Here is a 15,671-nt window from a genome sequence, read left to right as displayed (position 1 = left end):
CTCCTTCGGTCATGTTATGGTACGACCCTTTGTTGTGTAGATCACCGTCCCGCACTGTGTGTTATGAACATCGTGTATGCATTCGACTAATAATTCCATCGTAATAATAAGACGCCGGTTCCGGCGCTTTATTCAAAATATCGGATTTTGACAAAACTACAGCACCTAGAGTCTTGATTTTTGCAGGGTATATTGGTTTAATAAAGTACAATATAATTGTGTAAAAAAATGAATTTTAAAAAATCAGTGAGGGCGTCCTCAACAGCAAATGTTATAATATGGCTTTAACTAGTGACCAAATAGTGTAAGATCTTAGGTTTCAACATGTTTCATTCGATATAACATATGATGAGCTATTAAGTTGAAATCCAGACACCCCCTGTGGAAGACATGACCTTAATCTGTGTATTTGTCGCTTTTGTAAGGCGCTGTGTGCTCCGTAGAGCGCCCTATAAGTATTGTGTAATAATAATAAATAAATAAATAATCTCCCACACAGCGAGTGTAGATATCAAATGGAGTCAACCATTCAGGTAACCCCATTTAAGATTCAGACTCCTTGTATGGAAGATTAAGGTCATGTCTTCAAATATAATAGCCACATGAACAAAATAATCCACCTGAATTGTTGATATCGTTATGAATGCAGCAGATGACAGAATCTGAATTTGTCTTTTTGATCAATTCATGCTATGCCGGTTTCAAACTTTCCTGCCGCTTGCCGCTTTGAAGATGATTTTGCTTCACTGCGCAATTGCATCAGAAACGCTAGCGGTGACCAGCAGCAAGCTGATACATGGATCACTCCACCGCTTTGCCCAAGCTGCAACACCGCTGGGAGTTGAATTCAAAAGCAAACTCTGAGAACAAAATATGAGTGCTTAGCAGCAACAGTGGCTTTTAGAGTCATGCCGCTGCCGCTCAGCTGTGTGCCGCTCTTGTCTGCAAGCGGCATGATGAAGCGTCACGTCGCTCAGCGGCAAGCGGCAGAAAGTATGAAACCAGTATTATGCATATTTTTTTTTTATTGGAGAACAAGGGATCAAGCAAATTACCTCTAGATGGCAGCATGTCAAGAAATGTCATTGCTGATCAATGTTAACAAAAATTGATATGCTGCTACCCTCTCGAGCTAAAGTGCTTGTTCACAAACAAATTCAAAACAATTCATGCGAAGTATAAATTTAGCATAATTATTGAATAAGAAGAATCTGGATTCGGCCATCTGCAAAAATTGTGACAAATTTTGCCCATTCATGGGAGCAACTTTGCCATTTCCAATTAGTCTGTTACACAATTTGGTTTAATAATAAATAGTAGCCCCTATTAGAAAATAAAGACAACAGAGTACTCATCCCATGCCAAAACAAACAAAAAACTAAAATACAGTAAATGTCCCAATTCATCAAGAGTTGTGGCGTGCGTTGAGCGTGAACAAAGTGACAAACAATTTCGCTGTTTGGCTGATTCACAATCTTGACAACAAGACGGTTGTCCCATTGGTCATCAAGCTCGTAGAGACTTAGTCTCTTCCACTTGCTTGATGATCATCGCATACACATAACGGGATTTGCAAATGCGGCTACTGTCCACGTGGTAATCGGACGGCTAGGTGATGTACAAAGATATAGTGTTTAGGGATGGGTGCTCAGAGGTATAGGTTATTAGTCTATGATGGAGATTTGAACCCATGACATCAAGCTACCTTGTGATAATGAGACAAAATCTTACACCACTGCGCTACGTAAAACATAAACTTATCAATAATAATAACGATTAACAAAATAGTGTAAAAAGCGTGATAATTTTGCACATTTTAACTGTGGTTTCAAACAGTTACATGTTAAAGCCAATAGGTAACAAATATTTTGTGATATTTAAAATTTGCAGTCCTACAATTAACTATGAAAATAAAAACCTTGCAAAAATTTCCTACAATACAGTAACACAAGGTAGCCACTGAGTGTAGGTCATATTTTGCACCCAAACTCTTCTTTTTCTTACAGTAAAAGTAGTTATTTTTTCGCGAGTTTTATTTTCGCCAGTGGGCATGCGGGCACTATAAATACAATAGGCAAAAATATATTTCAAATAAAAAGTATATAATTATATACTTGACATAATTTCCATGAAACAAACAACTCGCACGATTTCCAAAAACCTCAAAATCGCAAAAATAACTCCATGCCAAAATAACCACTTTGACAGTATTTTTAAAGAATAAAAGTATTGTTTTTAGCCGCAAATAAAATTGCAAGAGCGTTCTTAAGTGTTTAAGAATCCACAATATTAAATAGGCCATCACTTTTCACCAGTTTCGCTGTTGCAAGTAATAAAGGAGACAAATAGAGAAAGTGATGCCGTGTTGGAATCAAACCCAGGACCTCAGGTTTACAAGACTTGTGCCCTAACCACTTGGCCATAGGAGCTTCATGATTAAGCAGGTTGAAATTGGAACCCTTAAGTGGTCACTGTGTTGGTATATTGAATGATTAAAGTTTCACACATTGGGTCCAAAAACACACAGAATTATTCAGAGTTCCCGCACCTTGAAGCTTTTTAAAATTCAAGGACTTTTCAAAGGACTTTCAAGGTCCAAAAGCATGATTTTCAAGGACTTACCACAACACAAAAAGCTGCGTATTAACGAAAGTGACAGCTCCTCTCCACTTCCCAAATTTTGTACAAATTATACTTTAGGTAAAATACCAATTTTCAAGGACTTTCAAGGACCTTGTGCAAATTTCCAGGACTTTCAAGGCCTTGAAAAGGTGTTTTCAAATTCAAGGGCTTTCAAGGACCGTGAGAACCCTGATTATTCCTACCTCGGAAATTCAAATGGCTCTCCATCTTTCATCAACAAGAGTGAGCAGTTAACCAGCCATCTCTTAACAAAGATGGAGGCAAGTACAAGCTTCCATGAGTCTATGAGACTGTGATCAAGTCTACGGTCAAAAAGGTCATGACCGAGGTCATGACCTAATGATAAACATCACAGTCTCACTCTCGCTGATGAAAGATGGAGAGCCATCTGAAAATTCTTCAAGACTGTGATCAAGTCTAAGGTCAAAAAGGTCATGACCTGATAATATGTATTATAGTCTCACTCTCGCTGATGAAAGATGGAGAGCCGTCTGAAAATTCCGAGGTAGGTATAATTTCTTGTGTTTGGATCAATAATCATAAAACATACTCTGCTTATATATGTCACAATATAGTTCATGTTGATGCACTGGTTCCTGGAGCTGGTTCAGGCAATTCAAGTGCTTCTGTTTCTGCAATCATAGCTTTAGCCTGTTCTTTTAATTCTGTGATGCGATTCTGAGAAAGAAATCAAGAAAACAGAAAAATGTAAATACAAATAATTTACAGAGAAACGAGACAAAATGCGTTTAAATGCAAAACAAATGCAAAAAGTGACATTTGTGACAACAATTCTAGTTCAATGTTTGGTAAAATTGTCCTTCAACCCCATGAGAACTGATTGGCCAAAAAGAAGTTTTCATTATCAATTGGACCAATCAGCAACATTGATAGAATAATTTCACCACACAAAAAATTGGGATGAATTATTTCAAAAGCTCCATTCTGATTGGTGATTAAAGTGAAGATATCATGTAATTGACCAATCAGAGGCAATGTTAGATCAGCAGGTAGTGCCCAGGGGGTTAAAGATTCCCAGCACCTGAGTTTTCCATGACAAATTTCCAAAATTACATGAGAAATATTTCCAGATATGCTAAAAGAGGGTGAGTGGGGACTGTGCACCAAGAGGGTGGGTGGCGGCTGTGCACCAAGAGGGTGGATGGGGAATGCACTCCAAGAGGTTGGGTGGGGGATGTGCATCAAGAGGGTGGGTTGGGGATGTGCATCAAGAGGGTGGGTTGGGGATGTGCACCAAGAGGGTGGTGGGGCTGTGCTCCAAGAAGGTGGGTGGGGGATGTGCTCCAAGAGGGTAGGTGGGGGATGTGCACCAAGAGGGTGGGTGGGGGATGTGCTCCAAGAGGAGGGATGTAATGGGCAACATATCCATTTCCTGGTCCTTGGACAGGTGGCCGAGGACTTGGGTGCGGTATTAAACATTTAGGGGGTTTGTCCAGAGATTGGACTGTAGGGTGCTACCCCCTCCTAAAAAAGTTGTTTAGGTCAAAAACTGTCAAATCAGCCATTTTTTAGGTAAAAAAATCCCTAAACATGGGTTCCAATTTGAAAAGGGATGGGGTATGAGCGTTTGGACAGTATTTATTGTGGGACATTAGAGTACATCAGACATATCGAATTGCATTCTGAATATGATGAATGTCCTTCTGATATCAAATAATTTTGATTTTTTTAAATTCGCAATGTAATACACATTTTATGGCAAATGATTAAAAATTGATATAAAATCCATTAAAATGGGTAGGAATTTGAAAGTTCCAGCAGCACAGCCTGTCCCAATGTCATTTGAGTACCCTCCCCCCCCCCCTCGGTAGGAGTGTTGGGCTGCATCGCCCACACTACCGCTCATCATAGCTACAACCCTGCACCTTGAGATATTCTCTACTGCCCTTAGCTGTATTAGAGCTTTGTTTTTTAGGTTTTATTAAACAGATACATCGCAGCCAAAGGCTGAATTGAGTACCGTATTACAAAAATACAAAATAAATATAAATATACATATAGCTTTGTGCTCCAATATCTGTGTGATGGCAGCAAACATGAAGTGTTGGTAATTCTCTACCACCCTTAAGGTAAATAAAATCCATAAACATGGGTTCTAGCTGCACACCCCTGTAATTTGAGTACCCTCACCCCCGCTGGGGTTCTAACTTAGAAGTGAGTGTTGGGCTGCATCACCCACTGCTGTCCACCGTAGCTACAAGCTTACAACACTACTTGAGATATTAGAGAGATTGAGACGTTCCAAACGCAGCACTGGAACGTACGTTTTTACGTACGTTAATACGGTGTTAAATATTGCTAGTCTCGGTTCCAAACTGGATTGTGCTCATTCGTCACGAAATGGGAAATCGCAATGTCATTTTTTGTACGCAAAGTATCACACACATTTCAATGGGCAATCTCTGCATATGAATATTGCGTTTAAATTTAGTTCATTTTTAACACATCGCTGTACCTTTATTATAATGATTTGTTACAAACAAAAAGGATCATAATAATAATTAGACTTTCCTTCGTATGTTCATTATCTTTTACTGTCTTTAACATATTGTGAAATGGGCAAATTTTGTGCATTTTCAACGATGTATCTACGTCTATTTCGCACGTGGAATATCTTCAAAAATAGCTAAATACGTGACCTAGCTTCGATACAGGAGAGTGGTTTTGAATAGATCAACGTACGTCCGATGTCTACGTTTGGAAATCGCAATGTCTCTATTCTCTAGCACCCTTACCTGTATTAGAGCCTTATGCTCCAATATCTGTGTGATGGCAGCAAACAAGAAGTGTTGATAATTCTCCTTTTCTTCTTTCATCTCTTTTACTCTTTGCTCAGCTCTGAAAAAAATGAACCCAAATATTCCATTTAGAACTACTCAATAAGCCTGTAACTGGTGCAAAAATATGAAATGGCACAGAAATTTGGATTACAATGTTCCAAAATGGACTGAAAAAAGTTCCCTGCAAAGTCAGCAGGGTGTATCACATAGTGATGGATATGAACATCAGGGTCAGAAATTCGGCAAGAATCTGAGACTCCATTCTCACAAAGATTCTTGTCAACAAAATTGCAAGAATCTCAATGGATTCTCGTAAATATTTCAGCTTATCATACAAAGTTATATGGCGAGAATTCTTGCAAAATTACACTGGTTGCAAATATATGACCCTGCACATCAGGGTGTATCACATAGTGATGGGTGCAAACATCAGGATGTGTCACATAGTGCTGGATGGCGATCAATAAATGAACGTCGGGAAAACATTAAGTGCATTGTATTAGGCATAGCTTAAACTCGCCATTACTGTTCAGCCATTCATTTAAAAAATAGTATAATGTTGAAAATTATTTCCAAAATAATAAAATCAGCAGATGGGATCCATGAAGATGCAGCTTTTTTTTTAAATACTTGGAAAACAAATTGTGACACGATTTAATTTTGATCATAATTTCACAAATTCACTTTAAAATTTTTAAAGTAGGGTGTCAATTTTTGTAAGTGGCCTTTTCTCAGAAAAGTTGAAAATGCCACACATCGCATTTTGCATCTAAGCTCATCAAGTGTAGCCTGTTCTGATATTGTGAAATGGGCTATTCCAATTAAAATCCCCCCAATCGTGGCAAAGGGCCTTGTTTGAGGGGGAAATGCCCCCTCCCAACAGCACCAACACTATAATTCAAGACCAATTAAAAAGACTAGTTTGCGAATGACGATCTGTGAAACAGACCAAAAATGCCATACTGCGCAGGTCAGCAACCAATCATATGCATGCTGCACCTTTGCTGACGTCCTGACATCAGACCACAAGAGTAGAAGGAGAACCAGGACTTGACCGCCATCTTGATACAGGTACAGAGAAAAAAATTGTGGGTATTTGGTTTCCCTCGGAATGCGCTCTAGACAACCATTGTCATGCATGCGCAACATGGATAATGGGCGCATTTGAGAGACGCACTTGATACAATCTGCAGGCAAAACCAAAACGCTTCAGATGAGACACAGAATTGTTTTCGGTCGTCTCCACACACCATACGCAAGGGCCCAAATAATTTGGGTCCTTGCCTATGGTGCGTGCAGACAACAATACCACCAATTTTATCCCCATAGCTGATGGCGCTATTGTATGTGGTGATATACATGTAGGAGTCTGGGTTCTCCTTCTCTAATTCTGTGCGGCAGGTGTACACTACTCCCCATTCCAGAAAAATACAGAACTAATTTTTTTGGATTAAAAAAATATTATCCTGTTTTGCCAAATGATACATAGCTAAATCATAATCCTTTAGTTAGTCCTAACTGGCAATGAAAGTAAAAAAATTTGGAAATATGGGCCAAAAACATGCATTTTTAGGGGGCGTTTTTCGACCTTTTTTGTATTCTGTGACAGTCAAGCACAAAGACTAATTTCAAGTTATGCATTCTAATTTTTGGAAAACACATTTTCCAATCTTTTTCATAACCAATTAGCAAAAATAACATAAAATATTAAAATTATGAGCTAACTCTTACCCTATACTCAAGATTTTGAATGCTTAGACTTGTGCCAAGTCTTACAATTTTGTGACTACAATTGGAAAAAAATGTGCAAAATTGCATGTTTTTAGTCCATTTTCCCTCAAATTGCAAAAATATTAAAATTTTAATTTCATTGCCAGTTTAGCACTAACTAAATAAAGGATTAGGATTGAGCTATGTTTCATTTGGAAAAACAGGATAATATTTTTTTAATCCAAAAAAAAAAGTTCTGTAGTCTTTTTAATCTGGTCTTGGATTATAGAGCTCCTTCCTACCTGATCTGACACTCATGAAACTCTTGCTCCTTTGCCGCCAGATCCATGTCACTGTGTCTTTGGTAATCGCATAGTTTTGTCTCGATGGACTGGAACTGCTCTGTCAAGATTCGGGTCTCATCTTTTGATTTCTGATGGATACAGAGAATGCAAAAAAGAACAAGATTTAGTACTTTTCAGAAATGATAGAATATTATCCGCAGGAACAAAAACAAGCAAACAGAAAATAAGCAAAGTCAGTCATAAATGGGAATATTCATTTCTCTGCGTGTCCAAGATGGCTGCTCATGCCATGATTTTACAGAATCCTCAAGATTATTAAATACAAAGATTCAAACGTTCCGTGTCTGTGCTCTATGAGCGTGCATGAATTCAGCTGATGCCAGAACAGCGTTCAGACCTGGCGACCTTGTTCATCTGAGCATACACGGAGTGCTCAACTTGTCAGCATTGATGCATTAGCTTCCGCTCCTTTACGCTTGTGCTACTTTTATAATTTGGTTCAGTTCAAGTTTGGTAGTGACGTCAATGCTACTTCGCGGTTGCGCTGCAAGCGTGCCAACAAACCGCCCACGTACGTGTGCGTGTACACTTATGGCGTTTGACTTTACGCACGCAATTTGATACTGCAGCGAGCGAAATACGCACATATGTCACTATCAAACTTGAGATGAACCAAATTATAGTTCGATAATGCACCCTGCACTTTACTTATTATCGACCCCCATGGGCAACAGGCCTACCTTCCGCTGTATTGCAGAATCAAACAAATATTTTACACTTAATGGCTGATGTTGCTAAGTACATAAAAACAGGCTATTCTAGTTGAGTTGAAAACCATACACCCCTATGGAAGATGTATTCAATTGGTCTATTACCAGCAAGGCTAATTGCCACTTAGTCTAATAATCATATAGTCTAATGTCCATTTAGTCTAATATTGTTTGGTCTAATACCAGTATGTCTACTAACCATATAGTCTAATAATCGTTTGGTCTAATATTTCTTTAATAACCATTTGGTCTAATAACCGTATGGTCTAATAACCGTTAGGTCTAATACTCGTATGGTCTAATAACCAGTTAGTCTAATACCATTTCATCTATTTATTAATAAACTAAATGCTTGTAAGACTAAATGGTGTGTAAACCAAATGGGTATTAGACCAAATGGCTATTAGACCTATTGGTTATAGACCAAATAAGTATTAGACTAAATGGTTGTTAGACTAAATGGTTTTAGACTTATTGGTTATTAGACTAAATGATTATCGGACCAAATGGTTATCGGACCAAATGGTTAAAGGGCCAAATGATTATTGGACGTAGTGGATATAGACCTAATGGGTTTACGAAATGGATGTAGACGAAATGGATATTAGACCAAATGGTATTAGACCAAATGGCAAATCCCCAGTTTAAATGGAGACACCCATTATGGTAACTAAATTTGAAATTCACACTCCCTGTGTGGCCAATTTATGGAATGTTTTCCATACCGGGTGCATGGATTTCAACTGGAATAGCCCAATACAAGTCATCTGCAGTAAACATGACATATTTTGAAAAGGATACATTCAAAATTACAATCTAATTCAGTGAGAGTGCTAGTTCGTAAACACATAATCTGATTGGGCAATCAAACGACGACCATATCAGGCTGCAGATGACCCTACATCATCACAAGTATTAATAACACATAACACACATGTAGACGTGAGCATATGTATTGTGCTGAATGCGTAGGCCTGTTGCGTAATAGTCGCACACACTTTGTTAATATAATAGTTCATAGTTATAAAGATAATCAAATTTAAGTGACTAATAATGAAAATAAACGATATGAATTTTTGTTGGGCAGGTCCAATATCCATAATCAAGAAGGACTATCCTCTTTTTCACTTTGGAAAACCCCAAAAGAGGGACAGACAGACCCTCCAAAAGAACCTGTATCAACATACCTCTTTATAGCTCTGGATATCCTTCTCAAAACGTTGCAACCGTGTTTCCTGTTTGGCATATTCTTCTGTTTTCGTCTCAACCATTTCTGTTACCTAATAGTGTTCCAAGAAAAATGTACAATTGTTAAAAGAATAACATATTTTACTCGACAAACAAATGTGATTTTCTGGGAACATTTTTCTAAAAGATATGTAGCGAGCATTTTCAAGACTCAGAATCTACCTAAAAATTCTAACATCGTTGGCCTGGTCAACAGGCAGGTTTATGCAGGAACTAAATACCAATTACTAAATGTTTATACTAGGATTTGGGCAGGTAACCTTTTATTATCATGGATTCTGTTATGCCATAAAATGCTGAGCTTGTGTAACATTTTATGAATAAATCCAGATGTGCTGTTAACTCTTTAATGTCAACCTTAAAATAATTAACCTTGTCTTCCCAAATAATCAGTCCCTGTTTTTCACTTCAATGTAAAAAACAAGCCCATATGAGATCTGAATGTTATGCAGTCTGAGTCATGTAAGTCTGGACTAACCTGTTCAAGTGCCTCCTCTTCTGACAGTTTCTGCTCCATCTGTTTCAACACCTCATCATTAATTTGCTTCTTTAGCTGTACAAGAGCCGGCTACAAAAGAAATAGATTTATAACATATAGATTAGGCTCCTATAATATAGTCCTCTTTGTACTCTAGAATCAGCCTGTTATCTTCTTCTTTTCTCATATCAATACACATTTCTTACACTCACTCACTCAAGGACAGTGTGTATTGCTATCTAGCCGTGGACGTGTGTATCATGATTTCATTGCCTAACCGTGGACTTAAATGGTGGATTTATTTCTGTGTATGACAGGAAACAGAATTTTAGTCATCACCTGCTAACTGTATTTTTTACACACATGGTCCACGGTTTTGAGCAAATATCATTCAAATGCATTTACTATGCATTTGAGGTCTGTTGCAGCAGTTTGAGACTGAGGACTGTTCTCGGTTGCAGGTTAAGTCTGCAGTTTAGAGTTAAAAATCGTATGTGTGTCCTCTTGCAGACAAACACTGACGCACATGATAACATTTTATTTCCAGGTCTCTTCGCATCTTGTTTTCCTTGCTGAGGTGAGTATTTTCCCCTTTTCTTTCCCCTCATATTTCACTTTCTCTTTATTTCACCAATTGTAGTGAGGTTTAATATGTATTTTATTAATTTTCTTTTTTTTAATTTGCTCATTGTTTTCCATTAGTGCCAGTTATTTTTTTCAATAGGCCTCATGACTTGGATTCCAAAATGGTAGGGGCTTAGAAATGCTCAGTGCAGAAAAAGAATTCACCATCTAACATAGACCTGGATAAAATTTTGTTGATTGCAGCGCAATCCAATTTGACATAATTGAAGCAAACAAACTACTCACATGGTGCAAATTAATTAAATAGCAGCTTCACATGTGTTTTCTTGACTTTCTCGACCCATTCAGGTAAACACATTTGATATTCACACTCCCTGTGTAGAATATAATGTCATGTCTTCCATAGGGGGTTTGGATTACCACTGGAACAGCCAAATTTGACATACCTTTATTGTACTGTTGAAATCCATCATACCAGCGTGATCCGACATAGAATGGAAGTTGAGTCTCAGCTCATAGTCGACACCGTGAGCGTTCTCTGCTGTAGGAGGGATCAGCTTCAGTGTTCTTGCCATGCTATTGTATTGACTCACTTGCTGCTCCAACTGAAACATAGAGAGGTGAATAATAAGTATAGAATGATGTTATTCATAATGTACAATTTTTATCCGATGGATGAAGCAGGGCGTAGTTGACACCTCTTTACATTCTTGGATCATTTTAACCATTTTATGCACATTTCTGTGTAAATCTGCATTCTAAAATCAACCTAAAATGAACCGTCACACCCATCCTCAAGTCTCACCTGCTCTTGATTCTTAGCGACCTGCTTTACCTAAAAATCAACCTACAATGAACCTTCACGTCCATCCTCAAGTCTCACCTGCTCTTGTTTCTTAGCAATCTGCTTTTCCTCATTCCATATCTCCTGGTCCAATTCCTGTGTCCCTTTCTCCAAATCATCCAGCATGTTAGTGAGTTGGCGCATCTCTGCGTATAGGCGCTGTACGTCACTGGCAGATAGCTCCTGATTAGTCAAGCAATGTTCCAGACGATTCTTTTCTGCTTCGGATTGATCCGACTCCAGCTCTGAAAATAAAAATTGAGAAAGATATCGGGTCAGTTCAAAGGGGCTATTCCAGTTGATATCCATACACTCTCTATGGAAGACATGACCTTAATCTTCTAAAAAATTTGAAAACCTCTCCTAGACTTTGATGTACTCTAAAGGATATGGTGCAAAAAGCTTGCCTATTCCTTGCATGTTTTGTGAGATATTTAGCGGGAGGGGAGGGGGGAGGAGAGGAGAAGAGAGGAGAGGAGAGGAGAGGAGAGGAAAGGAGAGGAGAGGAGAAAGGAGGGGAGTGGAGGGAAAGGGAGGGAAGGGGAGGGGAGAGGAGAGGAGAGGAGAGAAGAGAAGAGAAGAGAAGAGCTACAAGGGAACAAAAGAGAACAAAGAAATAGAAACCTACCTGTTTGTTGTAGTTGTAGATCTAGATCTTGACATTTCTGTTCCATACTACGCTTATGTCCCGCCAGCTCCTGTAGGTACTTGTGGAAGCGTTCGTTGTCACTGCTCATCATCTGCGCTTGCTCGTGTAACTGAGTCAATTTACACTGTAATGCAAGATAACAAATATTTATTGTTATTCAATGTTTCACAAAGTTAGAGCTACTTCAAAGTAATCCTTGTCACTATTCTTCAGATTTGCCGGTAGCGAATATTCGATCATGTTACCGGTAAAATTTGCAAAATAGTCCTTGTCAGGATTCCTGTCCCACAGGAACTTCTGTGAATTACTGTTAATACCAGTGATGTAGAACCAAAGAGTATCGAATCTGCCATGTTTGTGTGTCGCTCATGGAGGAAAAATTAATCTACCTATTTCCCTATAGACTACTTGACATCACTGTTTATCAACAAAAGCGAGGGACTGGTCTATCGATATGCTCGAACGAACAGCTACACTGTTCAATGGCTTTCTTGTACTATATGAAATGTGGTAGGCAATTTAAAATGCACATGCCCTGGGCAAACTACGATGCGTCACGCACACTGCAGGGCAAAGAACAATGGAAATTGCCATAATTGGCGATACTGCCGGGCAATGACGTCACATGTCAAGTGGTCTATATGCCAGGCAGACGTCAATTCAGAGTGTGTGTTTGATTTTGTTCTGCGTTTAAGCTAAGCACCTGCATGTAACGCTCAATCCAGCTTACAGGTGCCAATTCTCATTCCATTTTAGGCTTGAGCCGATTAATGCCAAAGGTACACTATAATTGAAGACAGAATTTAAAGGACTAGTTTGCATATGACGTCTTGTCAACCAGACTAAAAATGCCACACTGCGCAGGTCAGCAACCAATCACGACGTGCCTTTGCCCTGACGTCAGACGCAAACTAGTGTTTTTAATTCGGTCTTCAATTATATTTGCCCTCCATGAGCAACAAACCAAAATGGCTGACAGAGCAACCCGCAGAGCAACTTTGAGTCGGTATTCTTTAGGACTAATTTCTTTGTTTAATACACAAAATGTGAATACCATAAAGATTCACCTAATGGTGCTATGGGCTACCTTGACATAAGTGGAATTTCAGGCACAAGTTCAACCTAAAAGTGACCTTCCGTAAAAGGGCACAGAACCTTAATTCTTATTGGGATTTCAGAAGAGGGAGCTCTCTATTTGCACATGGAATTTAACCCAAGGCAAAGGAGCCTAAGTACTCCATTAGGCAAATCTTTACGATATTTGATGATTAAATTTTCATTTTGTTTCGATTTTATCCACTGGATGATGCAGGTTTTTTCTGGGTTCACAGCACACACATTCCCCCACCAATCTTTTTCATCTCTGATCAAATCGTTATGAGTTCAAGTTCAAATTTTATTTGTTTTCATCTCAATTCACATCATTGTTATAAAAAAAATGGAAAATGGAAAATGAAAAAAAAAAGAGTTTGGCAGATGGCTGAATTAGGATTCATCTTTTTGTTATATTCATGTTACATATGAAATATTTTGAATTAGAGAGCAAGGGACTAGCGCTTTAGGTCCGGAAGGCAGCACATCAATTTCTTTAACAGTGATCAGCGGCAACCGTGCTGCGCTGCACCACTAGCTAACCCTGAATGCCGCCCTCTTACGCTTAGTTATCACGCTAAACACAGTAAAAATTGAGTTGCTGTCATCTTGAGCTACAGTGTTGATTCATTGTGATCCAATTCAAAATAAACTCCTCAACAAAAGTTTTTTTAAGCATCTATATCTCAAATTATTTGTGACATGTACATATCGTGTTGCATATCAATGAAAAGCTACATTAGTTCCCTTTACAATGACACCACATTTGAAACAATAACTCGTTTCACAGCTAAATACACATCTTGTGAATGTAGTGGGGTCTGAAACAGAATGTGCCAAATTGACTATTATTCTGTGCTCAACCAACACTAACCCCATTAGTGGGTGGAAAACCCATATGCAGCCACAATAGCACCTCCTCCTCATGCTGCTCACCAGCTTAGTCACATGTTGCTGTGGGATAGCATTCCAATCTTCATCAAGGATTTGTCGCAGGTCATTCAATGTGATTGCATTGGCTACACTGGCACGCACAGCACGACCAAGCTTGTCTCACAAGTGTTCAGACGGGTTGAGGTCTGGGCTGATGGCAGGCCATTCCATTTTCTCTATTCCCATATTCTGACTATCCGGGCTCTATGGGGGCTAGCATTCTCATCTTGTTGGATTGCATTAGGTCCCAGATTGTGAAGATATGGGGATTACAGCTTGCTGCACAGAATAATGGTCAATTTGGCACATTCTGTTTGAGACCCCACTACATTCACAAGATGTGTACTCAGCCGTGAAAAAGATGATTATTTCAAATGTGGTGTCATTGTAAAGGGGCCTAATGTAGCTATCCATTGATATGCAACACAATATGAACATGTCACAAATAATCTGAGATATAGATGCTTAAAAAACTTTCCAAACTTTTGTTGAGGAGATTAAATTTGTGCGTAACATGAATTTAACAAAAAGACAAATCTGGATTCAGCCGTCTGCCAACCTCATAACGATATATACTGACCGGTTCTTGCTCCAACAGCTGTAACTCGGTAGCAAGTCTCTGTTCTTCAGCTGCCAAGTGTTCCAGGTTTCCAGTGGCTCCAACTGCTTGTAGCTCTGTAGTACAAAATAATAATGGGGATATTCAAAAAATATTTCAAAATTGCTAAAAATCACTCACCTAAATCAAAAAGTGCTAACCAATTTTTCTTTATCAGCTTCACTCTTTGACTGCATGATGGTATAGCTCATAACCAATTGCAGCAATTTTGAGTTTTGACCCCTGAATAACATTTAACATTGATTGAATTGGATTATTGGTTTGAGATTCATCACTTGGACACACTCGGTGAGTTTTACATAGTATGGATCAGCCACTACAATCTGCATATCACAGTTTATCGCTCTTATTGAGGAACATGACCATGATTGTTAAATATCTACCTGTTATCATTTTCTGTACTGGACTAAAGAATCAGCTACCATGTACTTTTCTGAACTCAATATCTACTGGCTGGTGTAGGCCTATACTTCTTCAGCATCATAAGTATATTGGAAGACCAGTGCTTCTGTATCAAAACTCTTCTGTTACTTATAAACCTGAATTACTTGCATGTGGTGACATTCAGGCCAATCCAGGTCCAAACAGTGAAAATGTTCACCCCTATTCCTACCAACTGTAAGAAGGAATATTCAAAAGAACAACTCCTACAACTAAACACAAAACCAAACCAACATCGTCCACTGCAAACATGGTCAAACATCACAGCTCTTAATCTAAACCCACACCTTGTACGTAGAGGGTGTCGTGCTGGTAAGCATGTAAAAGAGCGCTCGCAATTACAACCGGAACATAATGTTTCTGTCCCAGCTCAAGCAAAGTTGTGTCTCATTAATACACAGTCCATCAGAAACAAGTCCACTGAGTTTGTTGATCTTGTGCTGGAACATAAGTATGATATCGTTGCAATAACAGAAACCTGGCTGAAAGAAGGAGATGATGTAGTTATTGGAGACAAAACAAAACTGGCGGTGGAGTTGGACTTAGTGGTTTC

General features: G+C 38.7%; 1 protein-coding gene across 1 annotated transcript in view; it reads right to left on the bottom strand.

Annotated features, from left to right (window-relative positions):
- Positions 1-289: 289 nt before the first annotated feature.
- The window catches only part of LOC140141582 (kinetochore protein NDC80 homolog), a 29,568-nt gene continuing 14,186 nt past the window's right edge, over positions 290-15,671 (bottom strand). The window contains exons 9-17 of the mRNA XM_072163494.1: positions 14,639-14,733; positions 12,013-12,157; positions 11,424-11,629; positions 10,987-11,145; positions 9,956-10,045; positions 9,417-9,509; positions 7,457-7,587; positions 5,400-5,502; positions 290-3,321 (exon numbers count right to left, since the gene is read on the bottom strand). Coding sequence (XP_072019595.1) covers positions 3,220-3,321; positions 5,400-5,502; positions 7,457-7,587; positions 9,417-9,509; positions 9,956-10,045; positions 10,987-11,145; positions 11,424-11,629; positions 12,013-12,157; positions 14,639-14,733 — 1,124 coding nt within the window. The 3' untranslated portion in view covers positions 290-3,219. The remainder of the gene's footprint in view (positions 3,322-5,399; positions 5,503-7,456; positions 7,588-9,416; positions 9,510-9,955; positions 10,046-10,986; positions 11,146-11,423; positions 11,630-12,012; positions 12,158-14,638; positions 14,734-15,671) is intronic.

This window comes from Amphiura filiformis, chromosome 19 (genome assembly GCF_039555335.1).
Source record: "Amphiura filiformis chromosome 19, Afil_fr2py, whole genome shotgun sequence".
Classification (NCBI taxonomy): domain Eukaryota; kingdom Metazoa; phylum Echinodermata; class Ophiuroidea; order Amphilepidida; family Amphiuridae; genus Amphiura; species Amphiura filiformis.
This window is presented reverse-complemented; position numbering and strand designations above follow the sequence as displayed.